Below are 23,815 nucleotides of genomic sequence, written 5' to 3' on the forward strand. Positions count from 1 at the left end.
TCAATTTGAGCAGTGGTGGAAGAAGTGCTTAGACACTTTACTTAACTAAAAGCACCCATGCACTAATGACAAAATACTACATAACAAGTACAAGTCCTGTATTTAAGACCTCACTTAAAGGTGGGGTATGTCATTTATTTCAGAAACACTTTTTGTTATATTCCATGGAATGCTCTTAACCTGAATGAATATATGAAATGCTTTCACAATAAATACATAAAAAAAATTCATCTGTGGAAGCCGTAATACTGTAAAAAGCACGACCAATCATCTGAGCCGGCCCGGCTAAAATAACTGGATGGCATACCTGCCTGTCAGCCTTCCATCTGTGCACAAACTTATCTCGTGCCCTCATTGGTCATGTGCGCGTTCGTGTGTGTTGGAGGAGGGGCTCTGTAAGGAAGTCTGAGTCTGAGTCGAGTGCGCTAGAATCTTCAAATTCTAGCGCACTCGAGCTGGTTTCTCCAAAATTACTGTACCTACCCCACCTTTAAGTAAAATAAGTAACAGCTAAATGTACTGAAAGTATCAAAAGTAAAAGTACTCATTCTACAAAGTGAGTGTTAATAAGGTTTGCACCAATTTGCATTTCACAGTTGTAGACAAACAAAAATCTAGTACACACATTATTGTTGTTGACGACTTTTGAAAATGATTATGCATTGGATATTTAAGTTGATATGACATGTTTTTAATGGAAAATCTGAAAAGTAACTAAAGCTGAAATAGAATATTTACCTTTGAGATGTAGTGGAGTAGAAGTATGAAGTAGCATAATTGGATATATTTAAGTCCAAGTATCTCTAAATTGTTCTTGAGAAAAATTATTTCCACCACTGATTTTGAGTCGTCATTTTTTTAAAGGGGCCATATTAAGCTTTTTGGGGTTTCCCTTCCCTGTAGTGTGATCCCAAAATCCCAAAGTTCCCTCCAGAGGGAGTTTCTCACCCACACACTCCCCCCCTGTCTCAAACACCTCCATTTGACTCCTTCATTGACTTCCATAACATGGTGACATCACTACGTAACACTCGTGCTTCTATTGGCTAGCGCTCCAACACATTGTATGTGATAAGGGGCTAAGGGGCGGGACATACAAATATGCAACCTGAAAACAAGCACAATATGGCTGCTTGAACTGAACTCATTAGGGTAAGTTATTTCTCCTGTCCAATTAAACTCAAAAGGAACATTTAAATCTAAAAATGATGAGCGATCTGTATCTAGTCCCAGGAGGCAGTGTTGAACTTTATCACGACAAACACACAAATCACCATGCCCTTCTCATCGCTCATCCAAGAGTAAACACACGACTCAAGTGTTTTCTGAGCAGAACAAGTCCTTACGGAGTTCAGCAGACTTTTCCTCTGCCACTTTCTCATTAGCAGCATGAAAGAAGCCTGCTGGAAACTCCTCTGGTGCACGGACTCAGCTGTGCGCTTTCCAGTTTAAGTAAAAGTTTTGCTCAATAACAATTCATAAAAAAGCGAGCAGATTAATTACTAAATTTGATCTCGCTGGAGAAACTCTCTGAGAATGTGAAGTTAGCGGAGATAAGGCGGACATCAAACAGCCACATGTGTTTGCTTATTTTTTTCTTGAAAAGCTGGGACTTGTTATCAGGGCTGGGCAGGACTTTAGGCTCCACACATCTTGTTGTTGTGGAGCTTTTGTAGTCGTGAGTGTGCTGAGGAGATGGTGGGGGGGGGGGGGGGGGGGGGGTTGGTTAATGGCAATAATGGTGTGTGTGTATGATGGGACTTGAACCCCCTTCCCCTCCGCACAGGCAGAGGCCGGTGTCTGGATGGGTGCCAGAAGTTTTTAACTAATATTCACAATAATGTTCCTGCTCTGAGGGGCCAGCGACAGAAAACACTGTGGAGCGCTGCCAGCTTTTACTCCCTCCTGTTCTCCTCACTGCCACCCCCCCACACCTCCCTCAGCTCAGGGAGTCTCTCCTTCTGTACTTCCACCCTATCTCAATCTCTCTCTCTCTCCCCTTTTGTAAGCTTAAGGCAGAGAGAAGAAGTGTTGATGTTCTGTGTGTGATTGTTTGCTGCGTCCTAACACCGTATTATAAAGTCATTTTGTGGTCAGTTGCAAGCGTAAATAGTAAGGCTACCATTACACAAATACATACCATACACATCATAGAATACATTACATTTCATTTAGCTTAAGCTTTATCCACAGTCTCTTAAAATAGGCGCAAAAAAAACCTGGCATATATACCTCAGAACAACAACGTAAAGGCCCTATTTTGCTGTTCAAGACCTTTTTGAACATCAAATAAAGAATATGCCAATTAGTGCATGTTATAACTACATGTTTACGGTTAATCTGACCACTCTTCCTGTTAGCAAAAGGTGCCATTAGAGTACTTATTCTTTTTTAAAGTGATTGAGCAGTTTGTGCAGAGGATAAGGCATCAATTTGAGCCGTCTTCATTATCACCGACATCAAAATGCTGTCAACAGACTACTTTAAAAAGGAAACCAATAGCTGTGTTTCTAATTAAGTCACCTCAGAGCTCTTTTTCAAGATGTCTTCCTGTTATTTCTCTCCCTCTACAGTATGTATAACATCCGGTCAAATCCCAAGGCGCACCTTAGCCAGTGTCCACATCTCACAGTTCCTAAATCCTCATCCAACACAACTCAGGTTCATGTACTTATGTGACCCGACTGGTGATCCCTGAATGGTAATTCTGCCTCAGACTCTTATTGAATATGGCCTTTGGCTCACTTCACAGCACACCAGTGGAGAACTGGTGTTTTATTGCACTCTATATAGATGTGTAGGCTGGTGAATGTGGAGCAGGGAGACAGAGACGTACTGTATCTCCTCTGAGCCATCTCCTCTAACTACTCTTTATGGACCGTAATCACACCAGAGGCATTTATCTTGGCATTGTGTGTTGGGTTGTCTATGTATGTCTGCATGTGTACTGAGTGTGTATGTTGGTCTGTGCATGTCCACCCCTCCCTGAACCACCCTGCTGATTGTTCCATTGATGACAGAATGCATCACACCCCCTGCAACCCCAAAAAACTGATGATGCTGTCGCCCCGAAATCCCTTTTGTAGCCTTACCGTCGGGAATCACCATAAATAACCATGACATCACCCCTTTCTTATCTATGGGACGTCCCATGCTGATCGATAGTAAGGCTCCTGCAGTGTAAATAGCTTCTAATGCCCCATCTTCCCCTTCAAATAGGTCTACATTATTTATGATGGCTGTTAGGTTACCAGTCCAGGACACAATTTATTTCGCCCCACCCCTGCTCCTATTATACCTCTGCTTCTGATGGGGGGGGAAGCATTCATCGCACAAAGAAAAAAATAATGCATCAGAAAGCAGCCACAAACACACCTTAAAGTCCTGGAGTGGTCCAAAAGGCTCATCACTGGGAAAGAGGAGGGAGGAGGGGGAGCGGGGGGGGGGGAGGTGAAAGTGGACCTGCCTGGTCCCACCCTGTGGTAACGATGGGACATCCGTTACTCAGATGACAGTGAGAGTGGCAGGCCTATTTGCGCGGCCGCTGGCGCGCTGTGACGGATTGGACAGACAGAGCGGTTGGAGGCTGCGTGGAAATGACAGGCTGCATTTCCATTTGGGTGAAAAATCTGGCTAACGTGGCTAACGTGGCTGGGTGGGTGAGGAGGAAAGGGGGACACATGGGGCTTCCAGGGGCCTAGCCTGTCTGCAGTTTCCTCGTTGGTTGGTCAGTCTACTTTCCACTCTGCCTCTTCCTGCACGAGACATCTGAGACTTGTGTTTAAAGTCATTTCAATTAGGGTAATTTGTTGGCGGAAACAGTGCCTTTAATTATGCATTATAATTCAAAAACTCAATATGTACAAAACTAATATTTTTTAAATAGTCTATAAAATAGCATTTGAAGGCCTTGTAGATCTACAAACATGTTTTTAGGGCAACCAGTGCCTTCATTGAAGTAATAGTGTTAAGAGGGGGCATTTCATAAGAGTATGAAATGCGATATAAATGGTCCCGGGCTGGATTTAAACCCGGGTCCCCCATATGGGGCCAGCTCTGAGCAATATGGCCCCATCTCTATTGCAATTTCCGATGAAATTATTCACTTAAACGTGCAGCCCTGATTTCCAATTTGATGTGCCTAAATGTGTGTATGAAGAGGATTTAACCAAATATGGCAGAGAATTATGGGAATTGAGTATATCAACGTCTTCTCACAAACACTAGAATAACACACCATTTTATATTCATCATTTAACACAAACGTGTATGTCTTAATGGTTGGGGTTTTGGGACTTTCTCTGCTGAAGTGGACCGCTCTCCAGTCCAAGACGAGGGGCAGCAGAGTATTATTCTCCGAGCAAAACCCGGGGGTTTGTGTGTGAGAACGGCGTGAGGAATGTTCATCCTCACGCCTCATTGGTGTTCTCATTGCTGTGCGCAGATCGAGCAGTGGAGATGGGACACCCTAGATTTACGGGATGTGTCAGAAGCCTCACATCCTCGGGTCCCCTGGGGCCAATCTCATGTCTTGATCTGGCCTGTAAGGAAAACAGCCGTCGCTCACAGGCTGACAGTGAGGTGGAGCCATCCAAACACACGGGGAGGACGGAGACTGGTGGAAAAGAGGAATGTAAAAGGAGGGAGGGTGGGATGGAGTGATGGAGGGAGGCCACCTTTGGTGAGGGCCGCCGCAGCTCTGGCAGTCTGATTCTTCACACATCACTACACTGTGATGAAATCGCCAAGAACTGAAGGCTGATGACTTGATCTTCAGGGAACGTCAATGGAAAGTTTCCACGGTGACGTATACAAACAAACGGTGGCTGATCCGATCAACAGGTGCAGCTATTAGCCTTTTAAACGTACTTAATAAGACAGAAAGTGAGTGTGAACTCTCTTTTTCTCTACAATCTTTCTCAGCATCGCTCATAAACCTCAGAATCCTCCATGAGAGAAGAGGGTTGAGCTGCTAGAAGCCCACAAAGGCCTTTTTGTCCCCTGCAGGAACTGGTAGCTGTTCAGGAAGTGGAGCTCGGTGCCAGCAGGATGATTTATGGCTCTGTGTCCTGGGTGGTGGTTGGACCTGGTCCCACTGTCACTCAGGGCCAGAGAGGAGCCCTGCGTGGCCCAATCAGAGGCTGCCCACAACTCTAAAGACATTACAATGCCTGTCATAAAGAAGTGGCTTGGAGGGGAAAGGAAGCTGCCATTAAACAGAGAAAGAGAAACATTGGAGGAGAGAATACGGATGACACAAACTCTGCTCATGGAGACTCTGTCATGGCATAATTCGGTCGAGAAATACATGTTGCTATTTCTTCCTCATCCGTGCAACAGGACGCTAACTCGATAGGACTTCACAGGGCTTGCCAAGACTGGAGACAACAATTAGTTTGTTGGAGATGTCAGAAATGGCCGCTGAGTTGTGCAAGGAGAAATCCTTTGTGACGGATCGGTGCTGACAGGAGGGAGCGAGGAGGGAGCGAGGAGGGAGCGAGGAGGGAGGGAGGAGGGAGCGAGGAGGGAGCGCAGAGGGAGTGACGGACTCCCAGAGCGCCCCGAGCAGCAGAGGAGCCTTTGGGCCGCATTAACCCTCATCTGTGAGCACCGGCGAACAAAGTTCCCTCACAGACTACCTGCTGTAGCCTGGAAAATCCTATTACAAACTGCGGGGGGACACTTGGGAACCCCTCCGCCGGGAAATCTGTCTCCCTCGGCACGTACCAGAGACAGGACATCCAGTTCCCTCTCCACCTCCTCGCCTCTCTTTCATTCACTCTGACTGATTTAGTCTTTCTCTCTTGTACTCTTCTCTCCACTTTATCTGTCTTTGTCTCTCTTCTGCCTCATCTATCACTCTTGTTTTCACCCTGTATAGTTGTCTAGTTTTGCTTATCCTATCTTCTCGCAGACTACCCACTCGGTCGCTATACATAAGCTTGTTTTCCAGTCCCTTTTTCATCCCCTCTCCCAAGAGGAGAAACACTATCTATTCCCCACCATCTTCGCATGAGTGAGCCGCGTTTATCTGTGGATTTAAGGCTGACCGCCGCGTGTAGAGCTCAATCCCTTGCCCCCATGCTGGAGTTCATAATGCAAAACACATGAGCGTACAGTATGCTGGACGTCTAATCCAATATATCCCGTAAGCGTTCCCTTTTTATTGCTCAATTTACATCTTCAAACAATGAACAATGCAGGGTATGAAAAAGATACCCTGCAAAAGCTGCTGTAGTGCAGTTAGAATAACATTCCTGAAGTTACCGTGAGTGTAAACAAGAAATGTATCTCTGCGTAAAACAAATGGAGTCTGATTTGCAGCATGTGTAGCCTAAAGCACGGCATTGTGAGTTCGCTATAGAGAGAAATTCAGTTATGTTTTTACTTTGCCATACCATCAATTCTCCTAAAATGTTTCAAATGTATACGAGCAGGTGCAGTTTATTCTTCCCTTCTTTCAAAAGACAGTATTTGCCACTTAGTTCTCATTATGTAAAAGGAATGCATGTTTATTCTGAGTATAATTAAACATTGCCTATTGTAATTATGCAAGGACACAAATTGATGGACTGTATCATTATTAAGCAACCACAAAGCAATTACAAAACAATTATTGACCAGGATGTGATTGTGGGCTATTACCATGGTAATTAACCCCATTAAAAATCGAAGCCACGCTAATTTAAAATGTGACCTTCAAACACTGTACAAACTATTCACAATTCACCGTGACTTAATTGGTGCAACAGAAGGACTAAACTGGATGTGAAGGTGTGTGGGCAGTGCTGACCTCAATGGGGAAATACATATTCAAGTCTCGGCTTGTATTCATATCTCAGGGTAAAAATAACTCATTGTAAAATTGCCAGCCTTCAAAATATCACCTAACCCTAACTCTAATCCTTAAATAACACTATTTCACAGTTCAGCAGTATTGCCAACAAAACATACTTCAAGTATGCACACATCGCTTTCACACCACAGTACTTTTCCCACAAAGGTTCATCAGAACTTAGTTAATCAGAACTTAGTTCATCAGAACTCTTTAGTTCTGATGAACTAAGTACAGATCGCGTTCACACCGGAATAAGTTCCCTGGGGGAGGATTAGGCAAATGAAGCCGCTGACGTCACTTCTTCTTCTTCTGCTTTGGGTTTACTGGCAGGCCGCAAACAACTTCACGGCGTATACTGCCACCCGAAGTCCCCGGCCGGAAGTCCCCGGAGTTGGGGACTGGCTTCAGTAGAAGCTGCTGGGACTCCCAGCAGCTTCTACTGAAGCCTTCCGAGTAAATCGCCAGAACGCCGACACCTCCTCATCTCCACCGCTCCCATGTTTTCTTTTGTGTTGCCATAAGTTAGTCTCTCTGCGTTTCTGCGCTGGGCTAATGCTAATGCTAATAATGCTAATGCGAGGATAATAAAATGGCAGCTTCACAAAACGTTTTGGGAGTTTTACGGGGCGTGGTTTGCATTCTGCCCCAGCCAATCAGAAATAGGAACCTTTTTCTCCCACGAAAGTCCCTGCTCTCTAGCAGGGACGGAAAAGGGGGTCAAAAAGGTTCTCATGAACTCATTTTAGTTCCGGCTCTTTTTGGTGTGAACGCGACATTTCGGAACTATATCGGAACTAAAGTGGGAAAAGTACTGCAGTGTGAACGCGCATATAGTTTTCATTATGCTGAATAGTACCATTCATTATATATGATACATATATTTGGGTTTTTATCGGCAAAAATAAACAAAACTGGTGGGTTTTCAGTTATGAAGACTTAACCTTAAATATATTTTGATGCTAATACTTTTGTATATGTATCATTTTGAATGCAGGACTTTTACTTGTAACATAGTAATTTTACACTGTAGTGTTTGCTACTTGTGCCACGGTGCTTTTTCCATCAACCAGTGTAGACGTGAGATACTTATCTATCTTATTATTTAATAAGCAGTGTCAGGAAGCAGGATGCCATCACACTCCCTGAGCAACCTGATGTGATCTTCCCTTCTGTCAATCATCCCCTCCTTTAGCAATTTGTGGCTCTTTGCACTCACTTTCAGGCCACATCTGAGGGGAACAGACAGGGCCAGCTCACAAATATTGACTTTCCAATAACATAAGAGTGCAGAGCAGCCTATCATATGGCTCGAATTAAAGCATTATGACATAATAGAGCGAAGTCGGGGTTAAGACCTCATTACTGCCACCCGGGGCCTCTGTTTTCTCTCTCTCGAAACCTGGCAGCTCTCAGTTCTGGTTTTGGACCTGCTCCACTCTAATTGGAGCGGCAATATGGAGTAATTGGACGAGGGGCACGGTGTTACTGCGCTGAATGTGGCCCCGGCCTGCGTTTTTAGCGCTTAACCAATAAGCTCTCAAACCAGACCTCAGCGTCCCATTACCCTTTGAACCGCGGCGCAGACAGGGGAGAGATTTAAACATGTGAGCGAACATGCACAGAGCAGCGCACTCCATACGGGATACATGGATACATAAGCGTATGGAGATTGTAGGTTATAATAGCCGTGAGAGAGAGGGAGAGTCTACGTGGACGGAGGGTTTGACCACAGACACAGAAAGTGATTTGGTAGAGAAGTATTAGCTTTGTATTATTTGCGTTAACCGGCTCTTAGATTTACTGCCTGGGTAATGCGATCTGACTGCTAGTTCAGTAACTCGGGGCAGGAAAGCCAGGACAGGGTTGCTGTTCCCTCGCCGTTCCCCCCGGACTGGACCAATAAAAAGCCTGCGAGCTCTGCCCCTGAGTCGCTGTCTCTGCCTCTCGCTAACCCTTGGGAGGACATTTGGAAACAATCAGCAGTGTGTTTTAAGGGAAGGCCCTTCCCCTATCAATCCCCCTAGATAAGGTATCTATGAGCCTGGCTCCGTGGCCCCGCACAAGGAATTCATCACCTCTGTTTCCTGTACGCCGTTTAGGGGTCCTCTCATTTTCACTTCTATCTGTGCAGAGTGCAGGGGGCACATGTTGTGGGTGTGTGTGTGTGTGTGTGTGTGTGTGTGTGTGTGTGTGTGTGTGTGTGTGTGTGTGTGTGTGTGTGTGTGTGTGTGTGTGTGTGTGTGTGTGTGTGTTAAACTATAGGGGTTTATGTGTTGGTGTATGTACGCATAAACATTCCAGTGCCGATTTCTGTGTGTGTGTGTGTGTGTGTGTGTGTGTGTGTGTGTGTGTGTGTGTGTGTGTGTGTATGTGTGTGTGAGAATAACGGCACTTATTTTCTTTTTATTCTGCAGACAGCTGACAAGGTGTGTTTGATTTGCGTACTCCTAGCCTAGGTGGAGTCAGTAGCTCTTGCATTTTCCCCTTACTCCTTTCCTTAAGTTACCTTCAGAGTTGTAAATTAATAGGAGGGTGTTTCCAGATGTTGATCAAGTAGTCAGATCCTTTACTTAAGTAAAAGTAGAAATATTATGGACTTAAAACTCTCCATTACAAGACACATGTATTAGGAAAAGTACAAAGTTATTAGCATTGAAATGCAATCAAAGTACAAATGAGTATTAAATTAGTAAAAGTACCTCATTCTGCACAGTGGCCCATTTCAGTAACACATCAGCCAAATGCACTGAAAGTTAAGTTAAGTATTTATAAAGAATATTTTATTATCCTGTTGTTATCACTTGTATTGTTAGTATTTTGATCTTCAAGTTTAAGTTTAATGTGGAGCTAATTTTAGAACCTTTGTGTACATGATTGGTAAACTACTGCATCACAGAGTAGAAGCATCAAGTAACATACATTGGAGACACTGGTACGTTAGTCTAGATAATACTTAAGTTTGGTGCTTGAGTATAAGTATTTAATTACTTCCACTTCTGGTTGATCACATTCTTACTCAACGGTTCACTCAGAACAGTCCAACCTTAACAAAACAGCTGCAGGTCTCTTTGGTAGCAACATACACATCTAAACTCTTGTGGTGGGTTTAATTCAAGCTGGTAAACTTCACTACATGCGACCATTTCTTCCATCAAATCTCCCTTCACTTCCTTCTGTAAATCATCTCATAACACTGACTTTGAGGCTTCCTCGTTACGTCAATAGTGTGCATCCTTCCAGAGTCCTATAACCGCCGAGTATAGACGATGTTAACGTGTGTTACGAGGCAGTGGCATTTATATCCCGCCGATGAGTCAATGCACCTGCGTATAAACCCCATTATATCTGTGGCTGTCTAGACGTTTGTCATTGTGTTATTGAGTTTGCCCGGCATGTGTTTCCAATCAAATCAACCCTCTTTTTCTTTCAGCTCGGACTATATTATGTGTGTCCGTGTGACTCCTGCTGTGAGCTATCAGCTAGTCTGATTTTTTTCCCTGCACCCTGACAGGTTGGTATAACGGGGGGGGGAGAAACATGCCCCCCCCCCCTCTGAGCTTTTCAAACAGGTGAACTCCTCCTTCCGCATCCCTCCTTCTTCAGTCAAATAAGTCGTTCCATTCACTTCGGATCTAATAAGGCCCGTGACCTTTGCCCCGCTCGGACGGACCCCCGACGAGAGCCTCCTTCACCTGGTATTGTGCTGCCAGCTACACCTTCCAACTCACAGCCCCCCCAACCCCCCTACTCACGCCCCGCCTTTGTCCTCCTGCATTTCACTCTGACTTTGTTCAGTTAGTTAACCTAGCTTCCCCTCCCTGCTGGGAACTCAGACAGAGGAGGAGGAGGAGGTGGTGTAGAAGGGGGAGGGGGGGGTTCAGTGCTAAGGGGGAAATGAGGGGGAAATCAGAAGTTTGCAGAGTTTTTTTTTTTGTTGAGAAAGAGGAGCAGCCTATGGACGAAGTGGAGGATTTGACTAACCCTGCACTCACACTAGGGCTGAACAATTAATCAAAATGTAATTGCAATATGTGTTCAATATTCATATAGCAGGAGGCACAATATGTATTACAGGAATACAAATATGTATAAACATGATAAAGGTATTGTGGCGCTGCAGAGACGTCCCAGCCTAGAGATCATATTAAGGACCAAATAAAATGTCCTGTCTTGGTACTGATGCATTTAAAACAATGACACCTTTTTATTTTAAACATATATCTTCCAATGATAAGGAGAAAAATGATCAATCCCCCCATCATCAGTCAAAGTGTGTGTTTTTTTTCCAGCTCTAATTCCCATGATATCTCACAACACACACACACACACACACACACACACACACACACACACACACACACACACACACCACACACACACACACACACACACACACACACACACACACACACACACACACACACACACACACACACACACACACACTACACACACACACACACACACACACACACACACACACACACACACACACACACACACACACACACACACAACACACACACACACACACACACACACACACACACACACACACACACACACACACACACACACACACACACACACACACACACACAGACAAGCTACTACCAGCACCAACAAACAACAGATTAACCCAAAGAAAGGGATTACCAATCAACTGAGCGGCATGGGAGACAGACCCCCAGCTTGTTTTGTCTTTAAGGATTTCTGAATGGACATCACTCCCGTCCAAGACAATCAAGCTCCGGTTACACTGAATGGGGGGCTCATCTCCCTCGCAGACACCAAGGGAGACAAAAGCAGACACAGACACGCTGCTGGAGACCCTCTGCCTCACCGTGTGAAGGAAGTTAGAGGCCAGGGGTGTGGAGGTAGCTCAGCAGGTTAATGCACATGATTTACTCCCCAGGATTGGAGCCAATTGAATTTAAACAATCCCAAACGAATACATGAACAATGAAAAATAACTAACGTCTTGATCTTGTGAGTTGTTGATGTGGACTAGATTAGTTTAGGGATCGATGATAACTTTGTTGATCGTGGTAAATGAAAACAGGAAAGATGTGAAAGAGGCCATTTGAAGCATTTTATACAACTTGATTTCAAGACAAGAATTGGGATAGTTCGGGGAGAGAGACTTCCTCTTCAGGAAACGTTTGGGTTTAAGCCTTTGGAGACCATTTACATACAGAAACACCTATATAACGCAGTACAGGGAAACCACAAAAAGCATAATAGGGCCTCTTTAAATGTCAAATTCTGCCATTCCAACATTATTTGCCAAATCACAAAGTTAAGAAAATAACATAGTTATTGCCAATTAACTACTATGAAGTTACATTTAGGATTAAATTAAGAGTTGCACATTCTCCCGATGTGAACGCAACTCATAGGATTCATACCATAGTGAATTTGGCCATACACAACGCAAGCATCCTGGTTTCTAGTTGGACTGACTTGGAAATCTCAATGTTTTCGAAACTTCAGGACGATGACGAAGCAGCCCTGAATACTAACCGCTATAGATTTTATTATAACCTTTGACTAATACAGCCAGGTGAAAACTACTTCATCCTACACCCGGAGACCTCTTAGTCCAAGTTCATTTTATACACTAAGCCCTAGTCTTAGCTCAAATCCATCCAAACCCCTGAGGCCATATTTGTTCAAGCCCCCTCCCCCAAACGGTTATCTTCCTCAGGTCTACGTGACCGAACTATAAGTCTAACACATACATTATATTTACGATTACAGACAGTTTAATTAAAGGATATGTGTTTCCTCTGCAGCACAACTTAACAATCTCTTGTCCAGAACATTGTGTCTAAATGGAGACTCATTTCCCTCCTGGCACTATCCGGTCTAACACAACAGGTTTTAATGGGCTTTATTGTCTTCTTTACAATTCATCAATGAGACCCAAGTGTGTGCTGTGAACGGCTGCTTCATAATTACACTCAGTGTCTCCGCAGCCAGTCAGTGCTCTTCTCATGAGAGAAAACAGGTCCCTCAATGATGTCAGAGCACCGGCCGTTGTGTTCATGCTGCACAAAGCATTGACAACCGCCATTCACATCGCCTTTACAGACACAGGACTTTTCCACTTTGAAAAAATATGTGCATGTGCGTGTGAAAATGTGAAGATGTGTGTCCATTGAGAGGTGCGTGAGTGACAGAGAGGTTCATCCCCAGCGCTCCTGTGTGCAGGGCCATCTCCGCTGACAGTGGACGGGATGTGGCAGGGGCCCGGGGATTAAGGGGCTTTTTAGGAGGAGACCAAGAGTGGCTCTTTCTCCCAGTGACAGAGAGAGGTGACGGGCCGTCAGGGCGCGGGGGGACAGGCGGACAGCCAGCCAGAGACATCTGCATTCATTCAGGACAGCGGCTTATCCGCGCACAAAAAACACGCCCCTCTCGAAACGCCCTCCGTCCACGCTCTCACACTCTGTCTTATACCCAAGAGTGTATGTGGACACGCATGCGACACACAAAACCCTGATTCCTGGATCGACCTTTCCTAGAGTTCACACTGTCTGTGCATATTAAAGGCAAAAAAAACAGTTATACAAACTACAGTTGGACGAAAACGATTTTCTTGTTGTTTCTGCTGTTTTGTAAATGGCAAAATAAATACATTACATGAAATGTAGCCAGCACTTCAATACTACACTACATGCCTTCAGGAGCAATTATGGCATAAGTATCTTGCCCGAGGATACTTGGACATGTTGTCTGCAGGGAATTGGGATTGAACCACTGACCCTCCGATTGGTAGATGCTGATTTACCCCGTGATTCACAGCCGCTCCATATCATCTGTTAGCATTGTAACCCTAGGCTCTATAAATTAACCACAAACTGTATATTTGACTCTTAAATTAAAAGTTTCCGATGCACTTCATTGTAAGGTAATAACATTTTATTTTCGGTTCCCATTAGAAATGCAGGGTTTCCAGCTGACAGCGGTTTAAATGATGGGTCTCCTGGCAGCTGCCTCTCCTCCTCCCATCCTCTCATGAGGTTCAGGAGACAGGCCCTGCCCAGCCACCTAATCCTCTACTCCCATTCACCACCACTGCTAATCTCCTTCCCCACCTCCCCACCACCTCCAACACTATTGCTACCACCTCCACCTCCGCCTCTCACTCAAGGAGGTGCACAAAGGCTCCTAAAGCACCCCTGTCCCGCCCCACTCATCACCCCACCTCCTTCTCGCACCCCTAACCTGCTCCGCCCATCGCTCCTACAGCAGGAGGCACCCGGTTTTTCTAAGCCCAGGACCCATAATCCCGTGGGGCTGCGAGTTTGAGGCTCATTGAGTGCTGGATAACTCTCTCCCCGGATTCTAACTCTCCGTCTTATTGTTGCCGCCGCTGAGAAGAGGACGGACACAAATGGAGTTTGAATTTCAATGTGCCTAACGACTCAGAGAGAGACAGCAGAATATGGACTGGTGGGCATCCAGGCGTTAAGAGTGTTTTCAAGGACGCCGTGGAGAAATACATGCAAATACTGTGTGGCCGAGTGCAGCACACATCATCCCCATTCTGTCACTTGAAAGACTCAACGCAATGTTCAACAGTTCATGGATTCTGTGTCTGTATTTGCTTTGATTAAGTACAACTACTGGATGAATTCTGGAAAAATATATGGAGTATTCAACCTTCTATTATTATAAACTAGTTCCAGGGATTTAAGCCAATACCAAGTGTTAAACTTTGGTAGTAAAACAGGTCATAAGGATTGTTCTAGTGGGATCATTTACCAGGTTGAAAGGTCACTTCACTCGCCATTTAGATATTCAAAGCCATTTGAATTTTTTTTCCTTAACTCCCATTGTTGTTCAATTGTTAATACAAATTAAATAAATTCATTATCCTTATTGGACAATCCTTTGTTGCCATCAGGCTCCATCAACAAGGCTTGAAACCCATTTAAACAACTTTAAATACCTGCACATTTTATATATTTAAAATGATGTGTATGTATGTAAACATTTTTGACTTAATTCTATAATTGTTATTTGAGTAAATGCTGTTGCTTTTTTTTTTAAATGTTATTCTCATAATCAGTGTGAACTCTTGCTATGACAACAGCATTTTCCAACAGTCATCGATAAAGGCTTATCTTATCTTATCTTAAAAAATGAAGTTGAGTCAAAGTTTACAATTGAATTTAATGAACTGAATTATGTCAAATGTCAAGTGGCCGGGAAATTCATCTGTTAAAATTCATCAACTTGATAAAAGTGCTGATATATCTGTCTCAGAAACACACACGCACACAGTGATCATGTGACTGCTGGCACAGTCAGCACTCTGCATAGTGTAGGTGAGCGCCTGACAGACCCTCGCCGCTGCCTCTCTACCTCTTATTTACCGAAGCTATCTTTCCCATAAGTCACCATTGCTGTATTCATAAAGCATCATGGGCGCCATAACTCTCTCTTCCCCTTTATGAATAAAGCCTCCGAATTTATGGTGATGGCTCTGAGGAACGGTGGCCTCCCTGGTGACAAACTCCCCCCAGTCTGTCACCACTGGCCCGGGCCGCTCAGGGCCCTCCATCAAACGCTCCAGATGGGAGCGCCACTTTAGCGCTCCCCGGTCGGTGACATCACCTTCGCCGCGCGCCACGGAATTGATGATGAAAGCAAACATATCTATCTTAACTCACATTTACCAAATCAATTTTATTTTTACGGACCCTCCGCGGGCTTATTGGCATATTGACGGTTTGCAGGCGGGAGGGGAGGGGGCTGCTGGGTGAGGGATGGTAAACGGGTGGGCATGGGAGGGGAAGGGGGAGGGTCAGGAGGGCTTAATGGCGTTTACCATATTTAATGCAGAGGGATGTCATCACTGAATATCCATTCTGAATAATGTGGCATTTCATCATAAATTCTTTACAACTTATTTACTTAATGGAAAGAGTTATGGCTCGCTGTCAGGGTGGTAATTAAACATTGTGATACAGTGCTGCCTCGCCACGATCCCATCTTCCCCTCAACCCCCCCCATCACCACCACCACCCGCATGCCCTCAGACGCGCGCACGCACGCACGCACGCACGCACGCACGCACGCACGCACGCACGCACGCACGCACGCACGCACGCACACACACACACACACACACACACACACACACACACACACACACACACACACACACACACACACACACACACACACACACACACACACACACACACACACACACACACACACACACACAACACATCCCAGCTCCTCAGCTATTTTAAATACATATTATTATTCAAGCTCCCCATAAATTACCACCGGATTAAAATTCATGAAACCTTTTTTTCCTTTATTCCCTTCCCTGGGAAAAACAGAATAAGCCAGAGAAGTTGTTCAACCGCCTTTAAATCTCCTAGGGACTTTTTATTAAAATTCTGTGTTATGAAAATGGGCAAAAATGAAGAGTTTCCCTCCACTTCAATTTAAAGAGACATTTATATATTGCCTCTCACCCGGCAGTTGATAATGAGGGAGAAGTCTTAGCTTCTTGGAGAATAAAAGAAAGCATTTTTCTTTCTGTTTTGTCCAAGCCAAAACCACTGAGTCAGAGCTGATGGGCCGGAGCAATGCTCTATGATGCAAACCCAACGAGCACCGGTCCAAATCCAAAAGTATTTATATGAGGGGAATGTTCTACCAACATGTTCTCAGCGCACCATTGAAATGGAGTTTAGGGGTTAGGGAGCCTCCAGTAATGCAGCATTGAATCATCTCTCTATTTAAACCTGTGACTTTTCACTCTATGAACTGCATGGTCAGCGGTTCTTAATGAGCTTGGTTCTGTCCCACAAAAGGGACAAAGGATATGAAGGACCAAATCCTCACATCCAAATTAGAGAGGATCTATTTCTGGAGGCTTAATGAGGCTGATACTCTGCCGGCCCTTCCTCCTACTCTATAAAACCGAGCGAGCATGACACTGACGGAGACCACAGCTAACCTCTGACCTTGTCCTGTGACCCTGACTTCGATTTTTTGTGCCGGCTGACCAATATGTGATTTGCCAATGGCCACACTGGGTCCCTAACCGGGATGAAAAAGGGATTTATGGCTTTTCATTTTAATTGAGTTAAGAGCACAACCTCGACTTTCAATGGCACTGAGCTAACATTACATCACTGGGCAGCCAACAGTAACAACTTGCCTTGTGGTCACTGGGCTAAATGTGAGCATGACGACATGGGAGGAAATAAAAAAGAGGACTGATGTGAATGCTTCAGTGTAAGTATTGAAAAGGGACCCCCCCCCCTTGTGTGCTACTACTGATAAAAAAAACCTTGTAACTTACATTTTCATTTTAATACTGACACCAAAGTAAAGCAAATGTCTTTACTGTAGCGGAATATATTGCAAAACAATTGAAAACAAGAAAGCACATTTGCCAATTCGTAACCATTCACTGCAGAATCTCGTAATGTTGGACAGTCATGATGTCTGTGCAAATTTGCTTGACTTTCCATGTATAATTAGTGCCTCAAACACGTGTTCCAGTATAAGAATAATAATTATAATCTTACCAAGAACAAGATGTTCTTCTTACTTCGTGTATGGACATCATTGGGTACTAAGGCCCTTAATATGGCGGCCACTGTAAAATGTGTTTTCTCAATTCTGTCAATCCTCCATGTGTATGAAGGTATCAACTCTGCAAATCAATAACCTTGGATCACACATGAACTCTTCTTCATTGGTTTGGTTCCTACCTCCCAGCCTTGAGTGGGGTCCCGAAGATAAGGCGTGTGCTCTCCTTCGTAGGGTCCGAATCGCTCCCCTTCGTTGATCCTCCTGTGGCTCCAGATGCCCAGACTTCCGCATGGAACTGCCGACTCTCGCAGTTCAAAGTCCACGGGCACGGTCAAATCTTCTTGGGGTAAAAAGATACTCGGGTGTTGGAATGACAGAGAGTGCTGGGGTGAAGCCTCGTCATCGGAGAGCAGAGGGGATGCTGTGTCCTCTGCCAGGGCCGAGGGAGGGGCGGGGTCACCGTCAGAACCGCACACATCGTCCAAGATGTCGGATGGGTAAAGGGCAAACTCGTCGTCACCATCACCTGAAAGACAAAGAGACTCTACGTGAGGGTAATGCTTAGCAAAAGCTTTGTGATTGATGGGTTATCACCAATTATTACACAGCTTAGTTAAATACTTGATTCTGATTGGACAATTTGGACATTCCAGTGGTTGTTCATTTTTGCTAACAGACTGTTGCTAAGGAGAACAGTTTGCTGCTAATGAGGATCAATGGACTCTGTGCGGTTAAATCAATCCACAGAAAGAAGTCAGGTCAATGTAATATCAGGTGTGGACAACACACATTAGTCTTCTCCATCAGAGAGCATCATGGAATACTTTTAGAATAATATTTGTTATATTTGTGGAGAGAGCGAAACTTTGAATTCATGATGGCTTAACTGTCCCCAGTAAAGAAAAGAAAAAGACAACGAGAGAAGGTAAGAGGCCAAAAGAAAGAGCGCTGGACGTCAGAGAAATCAACAGAAGAAGACAGACAGGAAGTAAACACTAACGAGAACACAGTATGGGTTCTGCAGTGTTTAAATACTGGTTAATGGAAGAGAACATGTGAACAGACTTGGACAGTTACAGAAAACCTTGATCAGTGCTGCCGTCATTTTAAGGTACGTTGCTGTTGCTGTACTTCCAGCCATTGGTACGCAGAGGAAAATATTTGTTTTGTTTTTTGTGGAAGCAGTATGATCACTTTTTAAACAATATTGTTAATCAAGTCGTTGTTTCTTTAGGTACGTGGCCACTTAATAACTGAGATAATGTGCAGCGCGGCAGTCTAATGAAAAAAGAACACGGACAGCCAACATCTTCAACGTCGCTGTCGGTAGCGCTTTTGTATCTCTTACTTAACACTCACAACAGGTTGTCTTTCTAATGTTATTTATATTTCTAACACTGACAAGTTAGTAGTTAGCAGAAGACAAGAGGTCCAACAGATGTGAAACAACATGTGCGGGTTTCATGTGACAAAGCCTGTTTTCATTGAGCTCAGTAATAAAGAGCAGGAGAGCATGAGCGAGCACACTCGTTCCTAATGTCAATATTTTTCTGCCTTTTTCTCGTCAGTGGGTATGTTCTCGGTCTACTCTGAACTTCACTTCATGTCCAAATGTTAAATAAGACATGGCTGTTGGAATAAAAAAAGTACCCTGCAGCAGAAACTTGATTTTTGTTTGAGCTGATGCCAAGGTGGGCAAGCAGGGTCTGCCCAGCATTGTACGGCTCGGACTGTTTTATATTTCCTTTTCCTGAACTCTTTCTCCACCATACAGTGAAAACAGAGGGAAGCGTACCGGGGTTAATTGTGAATAGAGTGAAACAGGACATAGATGTACGACCCTTGAACCCACACTGGGCTTCTTCAGAGTGGCACACGTGGCTGAATGGTGGAAGAGGGATTGAATCATTCATAGTGTTGACACAGCATGCAGGTGGAGCAACATAGCATTGTTCTGAGGTCTCAAAAAAGCAGATACATTTTAGGGCTGGCCTATACATTAACTCTATTTCGATATCTTGAAATTACATTAGATTTAACCTTTATCCAAAGCGACTTACATACACTTTAAAATAGGGCTGCTCAATTAATCGTATTGTAATCGCAATTACGATTATGGCTTGCAACGATTACGAAAACAACGTAATCGAAATAAAACGATTATTTATTTATTATTATTATTACTTTTTCTTTTTTTTTCAAATTAAAACATTTTTTAATTGGTTTTTCAGTTGAATTATACTTAAAGTTCAGGGTAATCAACTGTTAAAAACATACTGTTCAAAAAAAAATTCTCCAATAAATTCATGTTTTCAAAGTAAATGGATAATCGTTTTTAATAATCGTGATATCAATTATTGACCCAAATAATCGAGATTATGATTTTTGCCATAATCGAGCAGCCCTACTTTAAAACCATATACATGCCTAGGGGAGCAATTGAGGGTTTGGTATCCTGCCCAAGGAAACTTGACCTGGAGATTGAACTTCCAATTGTAAGATTGCCTTTGCATGGAAACGATTAGGGCTTAGCGATATGACGAAAATCAAATATCCCAATACTGTTGACCAAATACCTTGATATTGATATTGAGACGATATTGTTTGGTTTTCAGACAAAGCAAGAGCTAAAAGTGTGATGCAATGATGATGTTTTTTGGTAGGCCGACCTAGATCTTTGGCAAACACACGTTTTTGATATACGTTTTGTTCAGCAGCATAAAGTCCAAATATTAACACCACTTTATGATTTGTGAACCGTAAATGCAATTGGCAGAAGTGAAAAGCTAATGTTAGGCTTTAAAGGTGGGGTAGGTAATTTTGGAGAAACCAGCTCGAGTACGCTAGAATTTGAAAATACACAGCCGGAAAAAATCTGCCACTTCCTTACAGAGCCCCTCCTCCAACACACACGAACGCGCACATGACCAATGAGGGCACGAGATACGTTTGTGCACAGATGGAAGGCTGACAGGCAGGTAGGCCATCCAGTTATTTTAGCCGGGCCGGCTAAAATGATTGGTCGTGCTTTTTACAGTACTACGGCTTCCACAGATGACATTTTTATGGATTTTTTGTCAAAGCACTTAAGATATTCATTGCTATCGGGATGTTAAGAGCATTCCATGGAATATAACAAAAAGTGTATCTCGAGCCGGTTTCTCAAACTTACCTACCCCACCTTTAAATTAACTTCATCACAGTCACATGACTTCACAACGCCACCGCTAAGCTAAAGGCGGCTAATGTTCAACGTGATCATGTTTAGAAAGGCTCATGTTTGATAGCAACCACCATTAAGACACAACATTCATGAGTGGGGTATTTACTGACATATGTTATGTAGTTAAAACAAAACTGACAAAAACTTGTAAGCTTGTATCAACCACAGATTTGATTTCAGGCATCTACTAAAACACAAGTTCAGAAACCTTTGATTTCGAGACGACTGAACCAGAATGCTAACTCAATTCCGGGTTAAGGACTCATTCCTGCACCACTCTACGAAGAAGCCATTGTGGAAGATAGCCAGCCAGGTGTCACACAGAAAGACAGAGAGACACTTGAAGCCGGAAATGATTCACAGGAAGCTGCCGCCCCCCCGGCGTGCGTCTGAGACGGGCAGCACCTATCGGGGCTGACAGGCCGCGGGGAGAGGCGGGGGGCTCCGCTAATGAGGCTCCACAACCCATCCCTGCGCTGAGGAACATTCCTGAAGGGCTGCCTGTGTGACACTGTACCGCTGCGCTGTCAGCCATTGAACCTTTGATCCACACAGATACACACACACACTTCTTGTTCACTGGCCATGAAGTAACCGTGCTTCTGATTGACTGAACGGGTCACTGTGATTGGCCACAGGCGGTCATAAACTAACCTGAGAGATTAACTCAAGACCTGGACAAAGTCACTGAACTTCTTCATGTGGTTTCGCTTTTAAACTGCCATATCCTTTGATAAAATACTTGAGGCACAATATAAGCCAAGTGCATTGCGTATAAATATCTTTAAATGATGTGCAAGGCAAAAAAAAAAACCATGTCTGGTGAAAAGGAAAGCAAAACTGTCAACTGCCGCGTACAGGAGCTGTTTCCCTCTGACAGTTAAGCATCATAATTCCTGTCAAGATGTGTGTTTGCTGTGGGGGGGGAAAAGAAAATCTATGCATGAACATATTGTGCTGAATCAGCTGTCTGTTAAGGATATTTGGCTGCGTTCTCTGTGTAATGCAGTATGTTCGTGTATTTGTCAAACCAGATCTACAGCTCAAGTACTTCTCATAGTCATTCCCTGCGGCAATACCTGATCACAGTCTCTGTGTAACTATTGTGTTTGACACCCGCACTGTGTGGGCCCGGTGTTTGAGAGGGAAGTCTTTTAAAGACTCTGCTGAGCCGGGGGTTGGGTATGAAACCCAATGTGGCTCTGGGAGTCAACGTAATGATTTTCAGCGCAGAGTAACGCGGTTAAAGTCCTGAATGTGAAGCTTGCCATATGTGAGAGGGACAAGAGCTTTTAAAGGTAACTGTATCCCTCCATTGCTGTTTCTCCTCTGACATGTCCCCCCCCCCACACTGGTCTCCAAGTTTATATTTGATTTAGACCAGAAATTCCCCCAGTCCAGCGAACTCGACGAGAGCATTTCAGCTCATAAACATATATGTTTCAGTAAGGTAAACGTTGGCCGAAAGAAAATATGCTATGTTCAGAGTTTTAAAAAATGGTGGTTTCATGTGCAGATGATTGATAAGTCGAAAGCTGAAGCTGCGTGTGGGGCTGCAGGGACACCGAGCACAGGAGATCGGATTGGTGTGTGTGTGTGTGTGTGTGTGTGTGTGTGTGTGTGTGTGTGTGTGTGTTTGTACATGAGAATAATGTAGGCATTTCTGAGTGCCTACTTTAAGCAAACAGTCCTGTTTGTTTGTTCAGTAATGGACATTACTTCATCATTGCAAGCTGACGCCCTTCATCAAAGAGGGAGCGCTATAGTAATCCTGGGTAGAGGAGGGGAACTCCAGCTGGGAGAAGCACCATGACTTGAAGTGATAGTACAAGAAAACAAGTGTAAAAATAGAAGCAGAACTTTGATGATGATTAATCTGAAATATCTTAATACAAATGAGGAAACAAAATTGCTTTAAAATCATCCCCGCACTACGCAAAAACAGACACGAGTGTGTATTTAAATGCTCGTGCTTGACGCCAAATTCATTAATTCTTATTAAAGAGGACAAACATGTGTTCCCCGGGCCTGCTATCTGCATGGGTGGAATGATTTTCACCTCTGCCACGAGGTGTTGGGCGAACTCATACATCACACGATTACCCCGAGCAGCGAGCAGGGCCGCCATCATCAGGGAGTGAATTAAAGATGATAGAAGGAGCTATTAATCACTGTGACAAAGCCCCTAATGGAGGTGTGACCCAGCCACTGCCAACGGGACGCCAAGGGGACGCACCCACGGGACAAATGGATACATATGTTTACAGAGAGGAATAACCTACCTGTGGACATGTCAAACCCCCCCCCCATCTCTCTTTTTTTTCTGCACCGCTGTCCGTCTTTTTCTAACAATAGCATATATTTAGCTCCATTTAACTATTTTTCAGGCCAACAGCTATATGTACAACACCTCACCTGGAAATCTGAGAACTCACAGCTCAAATCTGTACATGGTGTACCTTTGGGCTACCTGTAAATGTGTACATTTAATTGACGTAGTCTCTTCTATTTTAGTATTCTCTGTGCTGCTGATGACTGTTTTCATTACTGTTTTCGTTACTGCTTTTATGTATTTGTTACTATTTTAATCTGCATAGAGAGAAGCCTGCAAATTGTGATTGTGCATAAGTATAATGAAAAATAAGATTGTGATTCTTTGTTTCTTTAGTTTCTCTTTTGTTAACTGGACATAACTCCGTTTTTTCCCCCATTCAAATGTTGCTAAAACAAATACATCTCTGCTAGAGAAACAATAACACTGTTATTTGTAAAGGTGGGTACATTCTTCATCGACTTAGGCCCAATTCACAAACCACTTAATCTCTAGATATATAAAAGGGGTCTATGGGTTGACTGATGGGGTCTTAGATCATGAAATATGGAAATAAACTCTTCACCTTAGGAGGACCGGCCCTCATGCTTATCTGCACACATCATTTGTTGCCTGTGATAACAGACAAATGGGACGGGGGGGGGCTTACCCTTGTTCTCCAGGTCAGACATAATCACACATGATCCCCTCCATTAGTCATCCCATCCAAACTCTGAGACCGACCTCTTCATCATTCCTCTGCTTTCCATTTATATCTCTACACCAGGAACATCATCAATATGTATTTGTGCTGACGGTTAAACACAAAAAACAGAACCTCAGTAAAAGTTACATTTTTCATAACACTTAC

General features: G+C 43.9%; 1 protein-coding gene across 14 annotated transcripts in view; it reads right to left on the reverse strand.

The window, feature by feature from the left end:
- Positions 1-23,815, reverse strand: part of mecom (MDS1 and EVI1 complex locus) — a 165,402-nt gene that overhangs the window by 93,047 nt on the left and 48,540 nt on the right. For all 14 annotated transcript variants that reach the window (XM_034114607.1, XM_034114600.1, XM_034114603.1 and 11 more), the window contains exon 2: positions 17,590-17,936. In XM_034114607.1, coding sequence (XP_033970498.1) covers positions 17,590-17,936 — 347 coding nt within the window. The remainder of the gene's footprint in view (positions 1-17,589; positions 17,937-23,815) is intronic.

This window comes from Trematomus bernacchii, unplaced genomic scaffold (assembly GCF_902827165.1).
Source record: "Trematomus bernacchii unplaced genomic scaffold, fTreBer1.1, whole genome shotgun sequence".
NCBI lineage: Eukaryota > Metazoa > Chordata > Actinopteri > Perciformes > Nototheniidae > Trematomus > Trematomus bernacchii.